This window comes from Acinonyx jubatus, chromosome A2 (assembly GCF_027475565.1).
Source record: "Acinonyx jubatus isolate Ajub_Pintada_27869175 chromosome A2, VMU_Ajub_asm_v1.0, whole genome shotgun sequence".
NCBI classification, from domain to species: Eukaryota; Metazoa; Chordata; class Mammalia; order Carnivora; family Felidae; genus Acinonyx; species Acinonyx jubatus.
The window spans coordinates 88,178,707-88,202,252 of NC_069383.1; the positions used below are offsets into that span (position 1 = coordinate 88,178,707).

General features: G+C 35.8%; 1 protein-coding gene across 5 annotated transcripts in view; it reads left to right on the forward strand.

The window, feature by feature from the left end:
• The window catches only part of KMT2E (lysine methyltransferase 2E (inactive)), a 99,061-nt gene that overhangs the window by 16,223 nt on the left and 59,292 nt on the right, over positions 1-23,546 (forward strand). For 3 of the 5 annotated variants that reach the window (XM_053218595.1, XM_027071700.2, XM_053218597.1), the window contains 2 exons: positions 7,768-7,840; positions 11,146-11,330. In XM_053218595.1, the coding sequence (XP_053074570.1) occupies positions 11,260-11,330 (71 nt within the window). In that variant the 5' untranslated portion in view covers positions 7,768-7,840; positions 11,146-11,259. Of the gene's footprint in view, positions 1-7,767; positions 7,841-10,681; positions 10,747-11,145; positions 11,331-23,546 lie in introns of those variants that run through there. The other 2 variants (XM_053218596.1, XM_053218594.1) reach the window with 2 other exon arrangements.

Sequence of the window (23,546 nt, forward strand, 5' to 3'; positions counted from 1 at the left end):
AAAGTAGCAGTTTGTGATTTTATGTTTGAGAACGATTGGTTTAAAGGTCAAGTTAGAATAGGGAGAGAGAGAGACCACTTAGAAAATTATTCTGACAGCCCAAGTCTGAGATAATAAAATGTAGACAGTAGAGACAGAAAGATTTGTTTGAATCCTATTAATTAGCTTTGCTACACATTGTTTTTAGATAGGGGAAGAAGAGAGGGCTCACGTTCTCTAGTCTGAAATAAATGATTCAAAATAGTGATAGAAAGAATAATTCATTCTGGAGGGGACGTTGTTTTACTTGAGACTAGAATGAAGAATGAGAGAATAAAATTATTGCCATCTTTTATTGTTTCAGTCAAAAATTATGCCCTTACCTAATGGCATACTTATTTCAAGGCTGAAAAAGCAAGAATGAACCAGCCCAATAGTCTGTACGGGTTGACTAAAAGATAAATGCAGGGTTTTTTGTTGTTTTTGTTTGATTTTTTAATTATAACAGACTCTAACACTACTTTTTGGGAGCATATTTTTCCTTTTCTGCTTTAGGCAGATAGAGTGTACCAATCAAGTAAGTTTTTCATGTCACATGATGAGTCTGTAAGTATTTTCTTTTAGCCAGTGATTTTTGAACTATTCTCCAGGAAGCCTTAGGCTTGTCATGTGGTAGGTGGGAGGATGTTCAGGCAGGGCCATTTCCGTGCCACCCTCTTTAACTATAGACATAGCAAATATGAGGTACAAATGCCTACTATATCTTTTAGCAGACATTACTGATTACTTGAGGCCTTCTCCTGTTATATTTGGCTGTGGCCTCCTTAACACAGTACTTCAAGTTGATATCAGCAACCGGAGAAAGCATAGTAGATTAAAGCTAATTTTCATCTTGGAATTAAAATACATGCTTAGATTATGGTTTAAGAGTTCATTTGTGGGGCGCCAGGGTGACTCAGTGGGTTGAGTGTCAGACTCTTGATTTCAGCTCAGGTCATGATCCCGGGGTTGTGGGATCAAGCCCTGCTTCAGGTTCCGTGCTGAGCATGGAGCCTGCTTAGGGTTCTCTCTCTGTCTGTCTGTCTCTCTCTCCCCCCACACCTCTTTCTCTTCCTCTCTTTGCCCCCCTCCCATGCGTGTGCTCACCCTTTCACTCTCTCTAAAAAAAATAAAGATTTCATTCATAAGAAAATTTCTGTCAATACTCAAAAAAACAGGTTTGAAGGCCACAATTTTAATGTCATTTTTTCAAATTAAATTTTAAGTTTTGAAGTAAGATGTACATGCATTTCTAAGAAATAATACAGAGAAATTTTTTCCTTTATCCAGTTTCCCTTAATTGTAACGTCTTGTAAAACTGTAGTACAGTGTCACAACCAGAATATTGACATTGATACAATCTATCCATTTTGTCCAGCTTTCCCTAGTTCTACTCCTGTGTGTGTGTGTGTGTTTAGTTTTCTGTATTTTTATTACATTTGTAAGGTTCCTGTATCTACTACCAGAGTTAAGATATAGAGCATTTCCATCTCCACAAGTTTCCCTGGACCTTACAACCACACTGATCTGTTCTCTATTTCTATAATATGTCATTCAAGACTCTTACATAAATGTAATTATACAGTATGTGATCTTTTTGGAATTGGATTTTTTATTTCACTCAACATAATGTCCTTAATATTCATTGGAGTTGTTGCATCTATCAGTAGTTCTTTAGGGGTGCCTGGGTGGTTGATTCGGTTAAGCATCTGACTCTTGCTTTCGGCTCACATCATGATCTCAGTGTCATGAGATTGAGCCCTACGTTGGGCTCCATGATAAGTATGGAGCTTGCTTGGGATTCTCTTTCTCTTTGTCTCTCTGACCCTCCCCTGCTTGTGCTCTCTCTCTATCTCTCTCAAAATAAGTAAACATTTTAATAAAAAAAAAATAGTTCCTTTCAAAATAAGTAAACATTTGAATAAAATAATTCCTTTATATTGCTAAGTAGTGTTCCATTTAATGTCATTTTCCCGTTTGGTAGCTACCACATAGAACATGCCACTTCAGGGACACCTGGGTGACTCAGTCAGTTAAGTGTCCGACTTTGGCTCAGGTCATGATCTCATGCTTTGTGGGTTTGAGGCCTGCATCGGGCTCTCTGCTGTCAGCCCGGAGCCTGCTGGATCCTCTCTCTTTCTTTCTCTGTGTCCCTACCCTGGTTGCTCTTGCTCTCTCAAAAGTAAAACTTAAAAAAAAAAAAAAAACCAAAACAGGCAGCTTCTGAGTTTAACTTTTAAATTTGTAGAACATGTTGTCTTTCATTGTCTTTTGTGAACTTCCCTGATTCTGTTTTCTCCTAATATCTCACTCCTCAACTCCATTGAGGACTACTGGGAGCACAGTTTAAAAATTACTAATGTAGATAGCAATTTTTTTTTTTAACAGAAGGAAGGTTTAGAATCCATGAGTATGTGGTATTATGCTTTACAGGTATTATGCTTCACACATGTGATATTTTACATTCACACATGTGATATTACTGCTTTTGTACTTAAAAGTAAGTTTTTGAGGAATTTAGGAAGATGTGATTATTAGGTTTGAGGATTCTTTGTCTTCTGTGCTTGTATATTGAGCAGTATATTCTAAGGTACGTAGTTGTGGGCCATATGGCAAATAGAAAGTGGAAATAGGTAACTGTTTTAGAAGGAAGTTGCTTTTATTCTATTCTCAGATGTGAATAAAGACTAACCTCATTCTAAGAATAGGTTTGTATGTATAGGAAACAGAAATTGTGTGTTTATGCCCAGAGACTCTCGTCTACCCTGTCAACTCTATTATCGGTCACTGAATTGCTATTTTATTTTTTTAATTTGCAAACCCCATACCTTTTTTTTTTTTAACTTTTTATTTATTTTGAGAGAGAGAGAGAGAGAGAGCCAGGGGAGGGGCAGAGAGAGAATTTCAAGCAGGCTCAATCCCACAAACCGTTGAAATCATGACCTGAGCTGAAATCAAGAGTTGGATGCTTCACCAATTGAGCCATTGAGGCACCCCCTTAATTGCTATTTTAAAACACCACACTTGGAGCACCCGAGTCTTGGTTAGTTAAGTGTTTGACTTCAGCTGACGTCATGATCTTGGGGTTCAATGGGTTCAAGCCCCACATTGGGCTCTGCACTGACAGTGTAGAGCCTGCTTGGGATTCTCTCTGTCTCTGTCTCTGTCTCTCTCTCTCTGCCCCTACTCCACTCACACTTTTTCTCTCTCTCTCAAAGTAAGGAAAGTTTAAAAAAGCCACATTTTACTAGATTTTATACTGTAGTTTGGTGATCTCCAACACTTCAGGGAATGACAAATACTATTCAAAAATGCATGGTGCATTAAAAAACTGATAGTATTGAAATTAATTCTTTTAACCTGTGGATGCTTTGGCATGGTAAAGGAGATTGAATGTACCAATACTTCTGTTGGTTGCAGAATTGATGTTTAAAAGTTTTCCCAAAACCCTGGTAGAAGGAAAGTTATCCCATTATATAATGCCAGACAATTCACTATATTCATACATGTATTTTTAAATTTAATGGACTTCATCTTTTAGAGAAATTTCAGGTTCACTTCAAAGATGAAAGGAATGTATAGATTTCCCACATGCCTCCTCCCCACACAAGCACAACCTTCATCATCATCAGTGTTCCTCATTATTATGGTACATTTATAACATTCAGTGAACCAGCATTGAAACATCATTATCCGGGCACCTGAGTGACTCAGTTAGTTAAACGTCTGACTCTTCCGCTCAGGTCATGATCTTATGATTCAATGGTTCAAGCCCCTGCATTGGGCTCTGCACTGGCAGTGCGGAGCCTGCTTGGGATTCTCTCTCTACCTCTCCCTGATTCATGCTCTCTCTCTCTCTCAAAATAAATAAATGAACTTATTAAAAAAACAGAAAAGAAACATCATTATCATCCAAAGTGTATAGTTTACATTGGGGTTCACTCTGTCTTCATGTATTTTTTTAAAACGGTTATTCTTGACACTTTAATACTTTGATTCCAATGTCACATTACTAGTGAGCTAAAAGATAACGTAAACTGAGTTGTAAGCCAGTATGAAGTTCCAAAAAATACTGGCAGATTTGGGAAAGTACCTTATTCTTGACCCTGAAGGGATGAGGTGGTGCTCATTGGATAATATCACAAGGATTGCCATTGATTTGTTAAAGTCTTTTATTCAGAGCCAATTTCTGTTGTGACAAAAATTCTGTAAAAAGAATTTCAGGTCCAGATTACCTATTGATTTTCACCATTACTGTGCACACAGATTTTTAGTTTAAGAAAATAATTGAAACTGTGTTTGGAGTTTATAATAAAGAGGTTTGTTTTTTTTTTTTTTTTTTTTTTTTAAGTGAAACTACTTCTGTCAGATTCTCTGAAATTGAAGTCCAATACAGAAGGATCCTCTCACCTTTCTTGGCAAGAATGGATTTTGGAAAAGATCATAGATTCTATTTTTTTTTTCATTCAGATCGTATTTATTGAGCACCTACAGTGCATGACAAAAGTGCATTTTATTTTTTAATTTTTTTCTAGTAAACTCTCCCACCAATCTGGAGCTCAAAGTGTGAGATTAAGAATCTCATGTTTCACTGACTGAGCCAGGCAGGCACCCAGATCAGAAATTCTTAAAAAAAATTTTTTTTTTTAACATTTATTTATTTTTGAGACACAGAGAGAGCATGAACAGGGGAGGGTCAGAGAAAGAGGGAGACATAGAATCTGAAACAGGCTCCAGGCTCTGAGCTGTCAGCACAGAGCCCAACACGGGGCTTGATCCCATGGACTGCGAGATCATGACCTGAGCTGAAGTCGGACGCTTAACTGACTGAGCCACCCAGGCGCCCCAGAAATTCTTTTTTTTTTTTTTTATTAAAGTTTATTTTTGAGAGAGAGAAAAAGAGGGAGAGCATGAGCAGGGGAGGGGCAGAGAGAGAGGGAGAGAGAGAATCCCAAGCAGGCTCTGCACTGTCAGCACAGAACCCAATGGGGGGGTTCAGTCTCACCAACCTGTGAGATCATGACCTGAGCCAAGATCAAGCGTTGGACATGTTTAACCAACTGAGCCACCCAAGCTCCCCCCCATCAAAAATTCTTAAATTACTTGGATTGTACAAGTATATAGTTGAGAGCTGTTCTCCAGTACTGATCTTTTAGGGACTTTTTATCTGGTCACCATAGCTAACACTAACTGAGTGCCACACACAATTCCTTGAAACAATTCAGGAAAACATGTTCTGTGATTATTCTTTTTTACAGATGAGGAGCTAAGGCTTCAAGAGAATAAGTAACCATTATTAGTGAAGTGGCAGAATGTGAAATCTGAAGCACTGTTACTTTGATACTGAATTTAGTTGTAACAGTTAGTTGGAATTGTACTCAACAGGATCCAGTGAAACTCTATGAAACTCTTACAGAACCAGAAAAGACATTTCTCGAAATATAGGTTTCCATTTTTCAAGCATTTCCATGAACTGACTCTGACTACAAGAATACAGATTTTTCTAAATAGAGATTTTATTTGCTATAAAAGTACTATAATGTAGGTTGGTGTAATTCTTTGTTTTTAGGAACCAAATGGTCATTAAAGAGAGACTCAAGTTAAAATTTGATTAAATACGTGGTCTCAATTAACAAATAGTTTTGTACATGGAATTGAATATCCTTGTGCAAATTAGTAATCTCAGATTTGGAGCATGGTTCCTCTAACTTCAGTGTATTAGTGAAGTGTACTGGTGAAGCATATACTGAAAATAATAGAGTTTGAATATTCTTTGATTATGTGCTTTGCACCATCCCTGAAGTATTTTAAACCCAAATTTTAGACTTTGAGCCCATTCTTCTCTACTTCTGTAGTGTTCTAATGCATTTTTGTGGAATGGATGAGAATTCATTAAGTAGATCAGGTTTGGGGGAGGAGCAAAGTGGGTTTCATTATTCTTTAAGTGTGCTAGAATAAATGGCGTCCAGATAAATGATTCATTTATGTATTTATCTAATTTCTTCTCTTTTTGAGCAAGGCAGTTGTATTTTCCTCTTAACTGTAAATTGTAGATTACCAATTATCCAGCAAATTTTAATTTCACTCAAACTAATGGGTAGGTGCTGGAATCAGACTGTTAGAATTCAAATTGGTTTTTTTCCCCAAAAATGTTTGTTTATTTTGAGAGAGAGTGTGAGCACTTGAGCAGAGGAAGGGCAGAGAGGAAGGGATAGAATCCCAGGCAGTCTCCACAGTGTCAGCACAGAGCCAGATACAGAGCTCGATTCCATGACCCTGAATCGTGACCTGAACTGAGATCTAGAGTTGGACGCTTAATTGACTGAGCCACCTACGTGCCCCTAGGGTTCAATTATTGAGTCTGTGATTTATTAGCTATGGAACTTTGGACAAGTTTAATCTATCTTCTCTGTAAAATGGGGATAATAAAGGTACCTACACCATAGGTTCATTGTGAGGATTAAGCATTGTAAGCACTCAGTATTTGTTATCACTGTTGTAACTTCTGTTTGGGGAGGCTTGAGTATCAGGTAAGCGCTTGTAGAGCAATGTCTGATACTAATATTAACCCAATTGGAAAAAAATCATTCTGTTGTCAGAGTTATTTTTTGTTGTTTTTTGGAATCTGATATTTATTCTGTTCTTTCGATTATCAGGAGTACTTGGTTAATATACTCGTGATTATAAGGTGTAAACTGTAATATCAAAAACCTAACCTTCCTGTATATAGTTGAAGTCCACAGAGCAGTGAAATGACTTGTCCTAAGTTTCATAGGTAATAAGTTGGTAGTAGATCTTGATCAACCAGTATTTTTTAAATTATACCTTAGTCAACTGCTGTAGAGAAAGGAAATCTTAAGTGCATAATGAGGGCAGTTTAATTTCTAATTTATAAAGAAATGTTAGGTATGTAGTCCCTCACAGTTTCTTTGAAGTTGCTTTATTTCCTCTAGTAATATAGCTCAAAATTCACCTGCTTATTAGTGATATGTATCTAAAACATAAAAGTGTTGATTTAATTTTAATATTTATTGAACTCTGTGTAAGGTAGTTCCGAAAGACAGAAAGATAACAAATGACCCTTTCTTCAGAGAGATTATGTCAGGAGCACCTGGGTGGCACTGAGAGTGCAGAGCCTGCTTGGGATTCTCTCCCTCTTTCTCTGCCCCTCCCATATTCACATGGGCTTGCTCCCTCACTCTCTCAAAAAACAAAAACACACATACGTTTTTAAAAAATATTATTTTAGAATACACTTTTAATTGTAATATTAGAAACAAATTTTCCTCCTGTTTCCATCCTTCCGCTTTTTGGGTATGGTATTCATCTTCTCAGTGGTATTTTTTGCTTCCTGAACTTTTTAACATGGTCTTAAAAGCAGCCTCAGTCTTAAACTGATAGACTATTTTGTAATTGCTTTTCCTAGCCTTTTATCTTGTTTTTCCTTCTTTAGGGTTTTACGTGTTTTCGTTTTGGGATTGTTGCCTTTGCTTTGCCAAATCTGTTTTTAATACTGTATTTTCTCAGTTTCTCCTCAGTTTGATTTGATACTTAGCTTTAATCGTTGCCTTTACTGTGTTTACATTTATTTGCATACAGAAGCGAAGAATAAATTTATTTTTTTAAGAATTAGCTGCTGTCTTTGTGTGAGCCCCTTTGGTTTTTTAGGTGCCATGTTAGGTGCCAAGCATCGATAATTTTATGCCATTTAAAAACAGCTCAATACTCCTGTGTTCACTTGGTTTCTAGGTCTATTCTGGATAGCAGGTTTTGTGAAGACATTTGTTCTTTCTTGGACCTCAGATTTACCAGACATCTCATGGTATTTCCTTTTATATTATTTCTTTAATGGCTGCCATTTGTTCTCAATGTACTTTGTATATATTTTACTTGCCAGTTGGATAACCAGTTTCTTATTCACATATAAGATGTGAAGCTTTGTGTAATTGTTTGGATTGTGTTGAATTGTTTTTTCTCCAGTTATGCCTGTGTTATAAGCTCACACCTTTTCTGCCTACTGCATTGGCTTTCCCTTTCGTTTCTTCTTAATTTTCAAGACACAGCAATTTGACCCCAACGAATTTATGATGTTATTAAGTATCAACTGAATTTTTAAACAGTGTGAGTTTTCTGGTGAAAGGAGTTTTTGATATTAATGAATATAGTAAAATATTTGCCATTTTATGGTCTCAATAGATAGGACCTCTTGCCTTCTGGCCTCCTGTGAATAAATTCCTGAGATCCTCTTCCCTGTTGAATCAAATACAGAGTTTGTGGTTCTGTTTCAGATGTGATGATGTGTCTATCTTGGGGAATGAAGTTCTGTGTTCTTAGAGCGATGCATTTGTGCAGAGGGTGTCATGAAGTTGCTGTTATAGCACTTGATTGTATAGGTTGACCACTCATTTGGCTAATGAGGCCAGGGCTGCAGTTTCATTCTAGGTGCTCTGATTCATTCACCAGTCCCTTATAGAGTGCTCCAGGCACTGTGCAGGGTTTGAGAGACAGGCAGTAATCATACAAACACAGGCCATTGTCTGAAGTAGGTTAATGGCAAGCTCTTCACTGCTACTTAAAAATAGCTCAAATGTAGTGTTTATTGAAGATTGTATATTTACATAAAAATGGAGCACACTGTTAGATACGTACTCTAATAGATTCTTTTAGTTTGGAACTATTAATCAGTTAACTAAAAGAACACATAATGATTTGATTTCTGCTTTCTAGTTACCGGTCTGGTTAAAACAAAAAAATGCACTACTAAATATTTAACAACATATGTCTAAAATTTAAGACTTCTGTGAGTCGAATGTAAAGATATGCTGAGCTAAAGAAAACATCTCCCAAGTAGATGCTACCAACAAGGAAGACAGTTTTTTTTTCTTAAGTTTTAATTGTTATCTGTTGTTATATCTGTATCTTCAGCATTTTAAAGAAATGTAGAATATTGTCACATTTGAATGGAACAAACTTATAGTTTTGTATATTGGTTGTGTTTTGTCAATTGGAAATTTTATAATTTTATAGCTTTGTGTGGGTTAATGCAGCTTGTATGAAGCAACTCTAATATGGTCACAGGGGCAGCAAAGAAGGTAGGGCGATCTTTCCTTTTTCTCACTCTGCTTTAATTTTTAGAGGATGATTTTAATTTGATGAGCACATTATAAAAACATGGCAAGTTGAAAACCATAATTATTTTCAAAAACTATTAGAAGAATCACTTTAAATGAAGTCTAGACAGCTTTTCCATGAAGTAAGAGCAACTCTTCTTATGTGACTGCCACTTACTGATTGCTAAAAATGTGCAGTGCTGTGTATGAAAATGCTTTACATTCATTCATTTTCCTCATGGAAACCCTATGAGGATAAAATCTCATTTTATAAGCAAGGAACCTGAAGCTTAGGTTAAATAACTTGCCTAGCTCATATATCTGGTGAGCATTAGAGATAGGCTCCGGAGCCTATGTTTTGAACTTTTAGGCACAAATGCCTATTATTGTATATTTTTATTATAATATCTTATAATCTAGTAGCTCCCCAAGTTATACATGGTTTAAAAGTAGAGGCTAGTTTTCTTGGAGAATTCAAACAACTGTTACCACTTTACTTCCCTATTTTGGTATTTGCTCCCATAAGGTATGAGGTCACAATCTTTATTACCTGTGAAATAGAAATTAACCTGAATAGTTATTCTCAAGGTTACTTGTAAAGATTAAAGATAAATATAAGAATTGCCATTTGAAGAAACCTTGCTCTTCAGTATTTCAGGTATAACACGGGTGAAACAATTTTGACTGTTGCCCTTTTCTGTTTATAGTATTATCTGTTTTGTTCCTAAGTTGTACTGTATTATTACTGAAAAGAGCACCCAAGTGGGGATGGGGGAGAGGGAGTGAGGGAGGCAGAGAGAGAGAGAGAGAGAATCCTGAGCATGGTCCACACTGCCAGCACAGACCCTGATGTGGGGCTCGAACTCATGCACTGCACAATCATGACCTGAGCTGAAGTCAGACATTTAACTGATTCAGCCACCCAGGCACCCCTTACTGCTGAAAAGATTTTGAGTAGATATTTCACAAAGAGTATCATATGCAAGTGTCATACAGTGAATTAGATTAGAAACATTGATGTTGAAGCTGAATATATTTTGTTATTTGGTAAATTTGTTTAAAAAACACTTCAAGTGTATTAGTTTTCTCTACTAATTACCTGTATTAGGAAACATTAGTTCTGGGGAGTTAATACTAACTGAAGAAATAAGACAACTCCCTCAATATACGTGTACTTATGTGGTATGGAAAATGACAGCCACTTTAAAACATTGGATTTTATTACAAATAAAATAGCTTTCCTTTTATAATACATAAATAACAGAGTAGAATTGGTTCAAATCCTGGTTTTAGTTTTTAACAATGTTTAATTTTTGAGAGAGAGAAAGAGCAGGAGTCGGGGAGAGGCTGAGAGCAAGGGGAACAGAGGATCCAGAGTAGGCTCCACCCTGAAGTAGAGAGCCCCATGCTGGGCTTTAGCCATGAGATCATGACCTGAGCCAAAGTTGGACGCTCAACCCACTGAGCCACCCAGGTGCCTCTCCTGGTTTTATCTCTTAAACTGAACAACCTTGGTTAAGTTATTTAACCTTTCTTGCTTTTGTTATCCTCAGTGGTAAAAGGGAGAGCCCTGTTTCAGAGTTGTAAGGATTAAATAGATCATCCATGTAAAAGCATAGTAAGTACTTGATATTTGTTAGATCACTTACTGAATCAAGAAGGCTTATTTTGGATACCAGTGCTGTAAGAAATTCCATTTTATCTTTGAAAATGAGTAATATTTGTTGGTTCTTCACTAAGCAAGACAGCTTAGTTCATCTTTCTTTTTGGCATTTTATATTCTTTCTCTAAGTAAGGTTATGATTCAGAAACTTCTTTTAATCACAATCCCATAACTTAATTCCAAAATAAAATAAAATAAACGAAGTGGAGACTCCCTTGAGCAAATTTCAGTTTATATGGATATTTTAATGAAGAATGCTTTTTCTTCATGTATTTTACTTACTGTCTTTATAGTATGAATGTGTTAGGAATATGAAATTATTTTTAATTTTTTGTTCCCTTTTCTTTTAAACAGGGTTTGTGGATGCACTTAGATGTTTGCAATGAGCACTGTGGCTGGCATGCCCCAGTGTTTTGGATACCAATGCATAGGACTCCATAGTAATCGAATTTACCAGAGGCGAACGTCATGAGCATAGTGATCCCTTTGGGGGTTGATACAGCAGAAACATCATACTTGGAAATGGCTGCAGGCTCAGAGTAAGTATTTAAATTAAAAGTGTTTGGGATAGGAAAGGAAAAATATTTTATATAGTTATTTTAGCATAACCAAGCAGTGCTTGGTTTGGATTTATATTTTTTCTCATTTAGGATTCTTGTTGAAAATAAAACATGAGAAGATTAAAGACAAAAATTCCTTTAAAATTACTTTTTCAAACAACTTTTGAGCCAAAATGCTGTATCTTTTCCCACTTCTTTTTGTCTTTTCCATCTGCTAATTGTTGACCTCAAGTTAATAATTTTTTTTAATTGTAAGATTTGTCACGTCTTATTGAAAAAGTAATTTGATTTTAAATTTGATCTTAATTTTAAAAATATTCTAATAAGATCCATTTAAATGTGGGATTTGCTTTTTTTTTAAATTTTTTTATTTGTATTTTTTAAACATTTACTTATTTTGAGAGAGGGAGAGAGTATGTAAGCAGAGGAGGGGCAGAGAGAGAGGATCCCAAGCAGGCCCTGCTCTGTCAGTGCAGAGCCTCACACAAGGCTCCATCTCACAGATCCTGAGATCATGACCTGAGTTGAAACCAAGAGTTGGTTGCCCAACTGGCTGAGCTACCCAGGTGCTCTTGGTTTATTTTTTTTTTTAAGTTGAGTTGAAATAATTCAAGCCACTTTTAAATAAGAGAAAGGGATTATTTTCTGCTGGATGATTATTTTGATAACTTTTGCTTTTATGAGTGCCATTTCTGATGGATTCAGTAAAACGTTCTTACCTTGCCTCTGGACTATTTGGTCTAGGCAATTGTGTGGATAGATTTCATTATATTTTGTTTTTGAATGACCAGTCACTTTAACACTAGGTTAGTGCTGTGACGATTGATTATTTGTTTTTGGAAATTTGCAAGGGATTCAAGTGGCAGTGTTGGAAGCTGAACGATGGAAAGATGCAACTGTTTATTCTTCCATTCGGTATATAGATATATTGGGCCTAGTGGGACTCTAATTGACCAGAAAACTGAACTTACTAGAATAGAAATTTGAAAAAAGGAAATTTATTTTAGGCCTCTGAAACTGATACATGGAGAGGACAAAAATGCTGTTTATTATTCTCTTTTTGCTGGCATTTCAGGTGGTCTGAAATGTTTTCACCACTTCTGTTTGTGCCATTGGGAAAAACCCAGAAATGCTTTCTAATGTTTCAGATTAATATACGGTCTGTTTAACTGTATGATTATTGTGATGCTGTTTTTAAAAGCCATTATGTTTTTTGCACTATGTATAAGTTATTTTTGTTGTAAAATAACAGATTCCTAACAAGGTACTCTTGAGACAGTTAATCAACTGTCTGCCCACTCATTCTGCCCAAATAGGGACACTACTGTGGAAGGAAAGAACCTGGAAGTAGTGCTTGGGAGACAAAAGGTTCCTAGGCTAAAGTACTAGTTTTTCTTAATGTAAGGCATCTGGTAGGTGCAAATCCATATCTGATAATAGTTGTAGGCATTTGTTGGTAAAGATTCTTTGCTTCCTAAAAATAATCACCTCCTTGGTTCTTTTTTAAAAAAATCAGTCTTTTAAGCAGTTAATACAAGATGTAATTTCTGAAATTTATATACTAGATAGGAATTTGTCTACCAAATGGCATGAGATACATCTGTGCTTTGTCATATCTAGTATTTGTGCTATGAAGTAATTCACAGAATGGAAGATAGAGGGGCACCTGGGTGGCTCAGTTGGTTGAGCGTCTGACTTCGGCTCAGGTCATGATCTCACGGTTTGTGAGATCGAGCCCTGTGTCGGGCTCTGTGCTAACAGCTCAGAGCCTGGGGCCTGCTTCTGATTTGGTGTCTCCCTCTCCCTCTGCCCCTCCCCCACTCATGCTCTGTCTCTATCTCAGAAATAAATAGAAACATTAAAACAAAACAAAAAAAGAATGGAAAATACATTATTATACAGTCAAAAGGGAATGAATAATATTGAAAGAGGGTAGTATGGGGATAACTTCCTATTTTCTTTATTAAATGCATTTATTAGAGTACTTATAGAATAAGAATGATTTATATTATGGAGCCAAATCTTTTTGGGTACATGTATGGCATTTTTATTATGCAAAAATGATCAATTTGTAGGTAATTACAAAATGATTTTCTTTTTAGGAAATTATTTTTTTCTATTCCATGTACAGGTATGTGTCACTTGGGCATACCTTCCCCTATGCAGTGGACATAGAAAGTATAGCTGGTGCCAATTTTTATTATGGGACAGCCATCAGAATTTTTGTGGCTTAATTTTCAAACTTTTAAATTCTCTTTTAAAATATAAAACCTGGAAGCTTAAAAAGACCATTAAATAACATTTTCCCCCCTTCCCTCAGAAACAAAACTTTTAGAGTTGCTTTTATAAGAAACTTTAATGTAATTAATATGATGCTTCCTTTTTATTACAAATACATAATCAAAAGTTGTGTAAGACACAGGATTCTGGGAGAAGGGTGCATGGGACTTCACTATTTCTTTGTTTACCTCCTGTGAAGCTACATAATTATTTCAAACTAAATTGTTTTTAATGGAATTACATTTTATTGTATTCATGTGGCTATATAATTCTAATTATACATGAGTTTTTTTTAAAAAAAAGATTGTACTGTTACAGTACAGTCTATCATTAATGAATTATTTTAAAATTTAGGAGATACTGAGTGATTGTTTATTCAGTGTGTTAGTGTACTGGACCAAATTTATGTTGACTTCTAAGTCTATAAAAGAGAATTTATTGGACTACTTGTTCTTTTAGACTATCTGTAGCATTTTATAGATAGGAAATTGCAGTTGAATATCCAGCTCAGGATCTGTGAAGGATGGATTTACAAAGCTCTAGTCCGTTATTTTCATACTTGGTAGCATTTGCTTCTGGATTATTGGGTCTCTAAAATAAAACTCCTTTTTCTCACCAGCTCCAGCTTCTTTATTGTATATTTGTGCTCTTCTCATCACTAAGTTTTAAAAAACCTTGGGTTTGTTTTGCCTTTCCTTCAGAGTTAAGGATCTTGTATTTTACTTCTTTCTGTTACCTATTGCCTTGGCAAGAGTTGGCCCTCTACCTAAATGTTTGAACTAAAAAGAATAATTGTAAAATATTTTAGAAGTAACCGAGTAGTGAAGATTGATAGACTATGGTTTAGGGATAATAAGAACAAAATTTTGTTTCATTAGCCTATGTATTTTTTTAAGAAGTTGTAGACATTCCACAGTCAAATTTAACTGAAGATGTTTTATTTAAAAATAATTTTTTACTATGCATAGTATTAATAAAACAAATACATAGATCTTGGTGAATAGAAGTGGAATTGAAGCCAACTGCTACAGGGGAGACTCAAGATACCTTAAAAAATTGCCTGTTAACTACTTAGATCCTAGCAGTAAATTTTTACCTGCATTGTGTTTGTCCTTTTATTTTAAAAAATACCCATTACAGCACACAGGTTAACATAATGACTGATTTTCTCACTAGTGCCTGGAAGGATCTGGGTACAATAAAAAATGTGGAAATGTAATAATATATTTAAAGGGAATATTGAGCAGAGCGCAAAAACAATTTTTAAAAACTTGATTAGCAAAATGACCATAACTGGAATAATCAGGAGACTGCTTTTCTTACCAGGAAGTTCTGTCTGTAAAATTTTTTTGATTAGCTGTGTGTCTGTAAATGTAGGCTAATAATAGAAATAGATTTCTGGCTTTTAGCATAACTTCATAGGGCAAGACTGGTAGTCCAAGAGAAAGCACATTTTGGATCATCACTTATAAGCATCAACTGTTTGGGGAGTGTTTTACTAGAGGCTCAGGTTATAAACGTAAGGTATAACCTTTTACCCCTACTCTTAAGGAAAGTATAATCAGTGGGGAAATCAGAACTCTAAATCAGAGCTGTCCAATTAAAAAAGTACACAAAAGCATGTCATGTGTACTTTAAAATTTTCTAGTGTCCATATTAAAAAAGTTTTTTAAAAAGGTTAATTTTGTTATGTATTTTTTAACTGAGTATGTCCAGAGTATTACCATTTTAATATACAGTCACTATAAAAATATGAATGAGATATTTCATGTCTTTTTTTTCCCCACACTAAAAATATTTAAAATCTGGTATGTATTTTATACTTTCAGTACCTCTTAATTGAAACTAGCCACATTTCAAGTGCTCAGTGTATGTCCAGTGGCTACTGTATTGGATAAAGAAGCTCTAGACTAACAAAGTGGTAGGACCTCAGAGAAAAAGAAAATGGGGAAACTTAGGCTATAGGCTAGTTGTGAAAGTTGTAAAAGTGAGATCTGAGAATCTCTTTCTGAATAAGGAAGATAAAGATATAAGGCACATACTGTTATTCTTAATTTATAGGTGAGGAAACTGAAGTCACAGAGCAGAAAAGTGGCAGAGGCAGAACTTAATAATGTGTTCATTTTAGGCCTTTTTGGTATTATAGCTCTTTTACTAATATTACAGAGAATGATTTATGTAACATAACTGTGTTGACACATGGTTCATGTAAGTAGTAGCTTTAGTTCTAGCAGTAGTAAATTCAGTATAATAAATGACTACATATAACAAAGATATTCACAGGTCTTTGCTCAAGGATAAGAAATGTTGAAGAAAACCTAGACTCCTTTATCATTAGACAGGAAAGTTGACCCAGAAGTCAGCTGTATTAGAATTGTATGTTTTTTATTCTAATAGGTAGAACGTATCTCCTCACTTTCTTTTTACCTCTTCTACCTCTGGCATTCCAGCGATCTGAATTCCTAAATTGGTTAAATAAAAAAAAAGACAGGAAACCCTCCTGGAGCTAGAAAGCGGGAAGACATATAAATGGGGAATGTTAAATTAAAAAAAAATTTTTTTTTAACATTTATTTTTGAGAGAGAGACAGAGCACAAGCAGGCGAGGGGCAGAGAGAGGGAGACACAGAATCCAAAGCAGGCTCCAGGCTCTGAGCTGTCAGCACAGAGCCCGACGCTGGCTTGAACTCACGAGCTGTGAGATCATGACCTGAGCCGAAGTCGGACACAACCGACTGAGCCATCCAGGTGCCCCTAAATGGGGAATGTTAAATTTTGCCTTTCATAGCCTTTTTAAAAAAGAAATGCCAAGCTACTTTTCTCTCTCAGAGACTGGGAACAAGATTGCAAACGTTGTATTCCTTTTAATGTTACTATTAGTACCTTGGTACCATTAGAAATCATTAATGTGAGCTTTTTATATAATTATGTGTTACTTTTGAGTGAGGTGGACAAATGAGTAAATGTGACATGTGTAAATTAGAGGTGAATTATTTTGGAGGAGGACTCCCAGTACTATGCCTGGCAACATAGTAAATGCTCATTTGTTGACTGAGAGTAGTAAAAAAGAGATATATAGGTTATCAATTTTGTTCTACCACTAACATACTAGTGAGCCCTTCAATATGACAATCATTGTAGACTTTGGTTATCTTAATTTGAAAAAGAGGGCTTGGATTGAGGTATTAACGCGACTCTTTTGAGTTCAGATTTCTGAGAGTCAGTACATTTTTACCTCTTGTATTTTGCCAGTGTCTGATATTAAGTTATTTCAGTGTCACTAGAGCCACCTGCTGACAGAGTTCATTACTTGTTAAGTGTTTGGGTGCTTTTAGTCTGAATTTGTATGATTGAAGATGCTAAAATGTTTTGTGTATAATGAAATGTTTTCAGTAGCATATTACTTGTTCATTTTCTCTGCTGCTTAACATTTTCACTTACGGTTTCTTTACACATAATCTATCAAGAAACTAATACTTTCTATTGCTCTCAAAGAGTTGATTTGCTTATCCTAATTTGGAAGTGCTTTCATTTAAAAGTGGTTTTGTTTTAGTATTTAAAAGCCTATTTTACAGTACTGTGCTAGCAGTATTTAGAAGTGTTCTTCACATGATGCTGAATTTCTCATTTGTTTCATACTTAATCATAAACAATTTTTTTTCTAACTTTATTTCCACTTGTAATACTGAATGCAAAGCTCAGTACATCCATACAACTGTTTATAACGTAGTGTTTAATATCTCTTAATCATCCCAGCAGAAAGGCCAGTATTATTCCCATTTTGCAAAAAGTGGAGTTATGTTTGAACCCAGGGTTGCTTAGCTCCCGATCCATACTGCCACATAGGTCAGAAGAGCCAGATTTTGTTAATGGATGTGGATGAGTTAAATGAAGTAAAATGCCACATGAAATAAACTGAGGATAGTTGTCATACCAAACCTTTCCATTTTCAAAAGTTTCTTGTATATTATTATAATGTGTGTAATTTTCATATGTTATCTTTGGAAAATAATAGGTTATAACAAGGATGAAAGAAATTTACAAGTTTTGATCACAAATCTGAAGGAATATATTGAGAACTCATGGAGATCTTTTACACCCATTACTGTAATAATTAGGGAGTCAGTCTGTCCATGTGTCATTACTGATACCTAAGTGTGTCTTACTGAATATGTTAACATTAAAAGGAAAACTAGAGGTTTTACCTAAAGCACTGATACAAACTTCTCATTAAAATCAAATGGAATTTTGAAGGTATAAACAGGGAAGAAATTAAATTTTTGTTGAAGAAGAAGGAAATCATAAAAGTCCTATTTCTGAGGAATCAGAGTTTGTTTGTTTTTTTAAAGGTTTATTTATTTTTGAGAGAGAAAGCGAGCGCACACAAGTGGGGAAGGGGCAGTGAGAGAGGGGCAACAGAGGATCCTAACTGGGCTCTGTGTTGACAGCAGGGAGCCTGATAGCAGGGCTGGAACTCATGAACTGCGAGATCATAACCTGAGCCAAGGTCAGACACTGAACTGATTGAACTACTCAGGCGCCCCAGAATTAGAGCTTATTTATTCACTTATTCTAAGCTGTTCTTTTTCTCCCTTATTCATAAATAATTTCATGATTGGTACTTTCACTTTTTAGATCTTCAGTTCACCTAACTCAATTAAATGTCTGCAGTAAGAATGCATAATGTGCCTTGGATGGTAATTTATGATGCCTTTTTAAAGAATAAGGATATTTTGGTATAAATAAGATTTTTAATTTGTAAAGTTCCACAAACCACTTTTCATTTTTACAAATGGAAATACTACATAAAGGAATAATTTTACTTTTAATAAACAAAAATATCCTGCATATTTATGAAGTCTGAAGTAATGAAAATTAAACTGGCATAGATTCTGGATTTCTAGAACTCAGGCTTTGTGTAACTCTATGAAATGACACATACTGCCATTGTGTAATATAAAAACGAGGTAAAGCTGTTTATCCCATTAAGTCACTAATCCACAGGCATAACTAGCACGCTAGTAAATTTCATAGGCAGAGTGAGTACAGTGGTGTTTGGTGGGAAAAGTGCTAGACCAACTTAAGAGATCTGGACTTTAGTATTTTCTTTCTATTATAACACCACATGACTTGGAGTTAAGAGTTCATTTTACAGATGTAGAAACTAAGACCCAAAGTGGTTATGTGACGTGTCCCAAGGATACACAGTGACTTTGTGGTAGAGTTGGTGCTTCAATCTAGAGTTTTTGAAACTAGGATCAGTCATCGGGTCTGTAAAGCTGGAGGTTGGACCATGTGATCTTCAGAATACCTTCTGGGACAGTGTCTGAATATCACTTTGGAGCAGCAGAGAGTTTTTCTCTGAACAGTTGCTGTCCTGTTGTACCCTGTCCCTAAGTAGGAACTCACAAGTAGGACTCAGCAACTGATCCTCCACCCCTGGCTTCATTATAACATTGTCTGAGGGTCCAGAAACTGCCCTTTACACTAAACCTGTCTAGACTGACCAGGAGGTCTACCTGCAGGTCTAGGCCAGAACAAATCTGCTTGTAGTCTGAGGGAAAGGAAACCAGACCTGAACACTCCTTTGGGGCCAGATGCAAAGCAGGCCTACCACATCTTTGTTCTGTCTGCTCTACTTACCAGGTCTTAGCAACAGTATTTCATTTTTCTCCAGGCCACCAACATCACCTCAAGGAGTCAGAAGGAGGTCCTGAGAGTAGCTAATTCGGATTAAATTTTGACCCTTTCTAACGTGTTATCTGTGGCTCTCACTTTGGTAATTCCTTGGGCATTTCTAAATTGTAGGTCCATTCATATGTTTGGATCCTTGCACTGTTCTCCCTTTTATTAATTCTTCCACCTGCTGTATACAATTTGGCTTTTACTTTGACCGTGCTACTGTGACATTGAGGCTAATGGGTTGTTTTCAGGCCTTCTATTGCTTGCTCTCTCAGGATTTGATACTATGATTCTCAGTACCTTTGTTTTTAGTTTTTAGTGAACCAACTTTTTTGTAGTTTGGATTTTTTTTGTAACAAAGTATAAATAACATAAAATTTATAACTTTAGCCATTTTTAAGTGTGCAATTCAGTGACATTAAGTACATTCACAGTGCTGTGCAGTCATCTCACATCTGTTTCCAAACTTTTTCATCATCCCCAAAAGAAACTTTGTACTTCTCTAAACCTCTTTAATCCCCTCCAGGCCCCAGCGCCTGGTGACCTCTATTTTACTGTCTCTCTCTACCTGCTTCTTCTAGATACCTTATATAAATAGAATCATAAAATATTTATCCGTCTTTGTCTGCCTTCTTTTACTTAGAGTAATGTTTTCAAAGTTCATACACGTTGTAGCAGGTATCAGAATTCCATTCTTCTTTATGGTTGAATAATATTCCGTTGTATGGATGTACTACATTTTGTTTATCCTTTCATCTGTTGACGGACACTTGGGATGTTTCCACCTTTTGGCTATTGTGAATAATGCTGCTGTGAACATTGGTGTAAAGTATCTATTTGAGTCTTTGATTTCAGTTTTTTGGGGGGATATATACTTAGGAGTGGAATTACTAGGTCATAAGTTAATTCTATGTTTAACATTATAAGAAACCACCAAACTATTCTCCATCTGGATTTCTTTTTATACGTTAATCTTTTTTTTTTTTTAATGTTTCTTCTCCTAAGTGTTAAGTATTTATGCTTTCTAGTAAAGTGTCCTGGAGGTTTTATCCACTTCTGTAGCTTTTCACCATTTCCTACATGCTCATGACTTCCAAATCTTCCTCAACCTAATTCTATCTCATGAGCTCTACCCATAACTATATGGGACTACCCCTGCATTACTAGACCTCTTAGGTATTTCGTGATTATAAAATAGAGATGTGTGTCTCTACAATGTGTATTGTAGAGAATCCTTCTTCACTTTACAGATTATTTTTGAATTTAAAATTAAATTAAATTTAGAGCTGTAGTCCACAGACTTTTTCTCGAAAGAGCCAAAGAGTAAATATTTAAGATTTGGAACAATATGGTTTCTGTTGAAACTACTCAGCTCTGTTATAGGTGGAAAGCCAGATAGTATATATGAATGAATGGGCATAACTGAGTTCTAATAAAACTTTATTTCCAAAATCAGGCATTGTGCTGGCTTTGGTTCAGGGATCATAGTTTGCTGACTTCTTGTTTACAGAAAGTGAATCTTGAGTACTCTTTCAGGTAAAGAGTTCCATTCTTCTCTGATTTCTTTGGCTTAAGCAAGCACTGTTCAGTGGTATGACTTTATTTTAAAATGTAAAAACAACTTGATAGGAATTTCTTATTTATACTTATTTAAGAGCTTATATTCTACCATCCACTGTTTTAGATGTTGGGGACACAGCTCCACATCTAAAATCTTACATTCAAATTTTGTTTTTCTTCTTATAAAATGGAAAAATGTCACTTTTAATAGAGCATTGTTCTTTCACTTGCTCTCTGGATCTCATCCCCCCTCATCTTTCAGGATCTTTACACTTTACTCTCACCTGCCAGGTATCCAGTATTTCCTGCATCTTCAAATTTCTTTCTAATTAGATCATTCCCATCTCAGACAAATCTCTTAAAACTGCTGCCCCTTTTTATTAATCCATTTTTCTGTTCCTCTTTATAGCAAACTCCTTGGAAGAGTTTGCACTCAGCATTAAGCCACACAACACCACTATAAATATCTATATTGTCAAGCTAATCAGTAGTTTCCTATAATTTATATAGATTTATCAACATTTGATAGAAGTAACCATTTCCTCCTACTAGAAAGATTTAACTCTGTTGGCTTTGTGGTTACCACACTTAACTGGCTACTTTTTTTCATTTTTCCCTTGATTTTCTTCCTCCAAATCTGTTTCCCTCTGTTCCAGTCTCATCTTTTTCTTCAAATAACTCCATCTCTATCCACTTGCTTAAGCCAAAGCCCGAAGGTGTCATTCTTGGTCACCCACCACATCTGATTCATTGGTTAATCCTTTGTCTCCCTCCAAAATACATTGAGAATCAGTACACTTCTCTCCATTTCTACGTTGTCCTAGTCTAAGCCCTGTTCATCTTGCACCTGGATACTACAGTAATCTCCGTATTTGTCTTTTGCTGTCTACAATTCATTCTCTTTATGGAACGTAATATGATTCTTCTGAAGCATAAACCAAATCTTAAATCTCTCCCACTTGAAAACCTTCCAGTGATTCTTTTGTTTTGTTTTGATTTGCTTAAAATCCTAACTTCTTTTGGCACCATAGACCCCACTTTATTAGTCTCTACTCAATATTCTCTCCTTAGCCTACTGTTGTTCCCATATGGATATTATTTTCCTTGTTATTTTAAACAGTCTAAACTTGTTACTGTCCCAGGGCCTTTGTACTTGTTCCAACTACCTGCAGCGTTCTTTTTTTGCTCTTAGCATAGTCTTAGCTGAGCTCAAATACAACTTCTCAGTGAGGCCTTTCCTCTGCACACTGTCTAAAATAGTATCTGAGAATCCCTCTGAAACAGTCTTGTTTTCTTTCATTATTTTGTCCTTTTTACTGAAATACAAGCTTCATGAGTTACAAACATCTGCTTTATTATACATCACTTGATGTGCAGCACCTCCCACAGGGCCTGGCATATAAGGATTGGGTCATGAATGCTGTTGTTTGAAGGTAGGTCTCTTGGTTAACCCTGAAGCTTATTACGTAGAAATGATTGTTGAATATTCATATCTTAGCCGATTTTATTTCAGTTGTTTAGGAGAGACCAAACTAAAGCTGGAAATATTTTATAGCCTCTCCTTTGTAGAAAGATGTAAGGGGTTATAGAATTGAACAAAGTGTCTCTTGTATGTAAAAAAATCTTATGCAATTGGTGTGCTTTCAGTGAGGTGAATGCTATAGTTCTTTAAAGTAGCTGTTCTGGATAGTACCTATTTCAGGAAGCTGGGAAATAAAGGCATTAGGAAGCTAGCAGAAATAAAACAACTATGATATACTATGTATATCACCCAAGTGATTGTATATGACTGTAATAGAGTATGTTAGGACAGAATGTAGAAGCAGGAGGGATATAAAATTCTCCAGTATTAGAATTTTAACAAGTGATGGGATTTAAGTGATAGTATTTTGACTGGGAAATTTTAAATCACATTTTCTTTAACTGATGACAGATTAAATGATGAAATTTCCCAGAGTGTGAAGTTAAAAGTAGGAGTTTAAAATATAATTTTGTGGTACTTGGGTGGCTCTATTGGTTGAGCGTTAGACTTCTGCTCAGGTCATGATCTTATGGGTTCCTGAGTTCGAACCCTGCATCAGGCTCACTGCTGTCAGTGCAGAGCCCGCTTTGGATCCCCTGTCCCCCTCTTTCTCTGCCCCTTCCCTGCTTGCACTCTCTCTCTCAAAAATAAATAAACATTAATATATATGTATATATATTTTCATTTTCCTAACTCTAGAGTCTGTGTAAAGATCCCTTTTTGGAAGCTTGGTAGTAATATGCTGTACATCAAAGATGGGCACTTGAATCTGATTTAAGCTTTGTGTGGCTAATTAGCCAAATAAAAGATGCTCTTGAAAATAAAACAAACAAAAAGCTTCTTTCAGAATTCAGAACAATCTGTTAAAGGGAAGGGAAGACAAAAAGAAGTTTGGCATGTCATGTAATAATTAGAAGTTAAGTGGATGAGGGGCACCTGGGTGGTTCAGTCGGTTAAGCATCCAACTCTTGGTTTTGGCTCAGGTCATGATCTCATGGTTCATGGGTTCGACCCCCATGTCACTCTGTGTGGTGGCAGCGTGGAGCCTGTTTGGGATTTTTCTCTGTCTCTGTTTTGCCCTTTCCCTGCTTGTGTTCTCTCTCTCAAAATAAATAAATAAACGTTTAAAAAGCAAAGAAATTAAGTGGATGA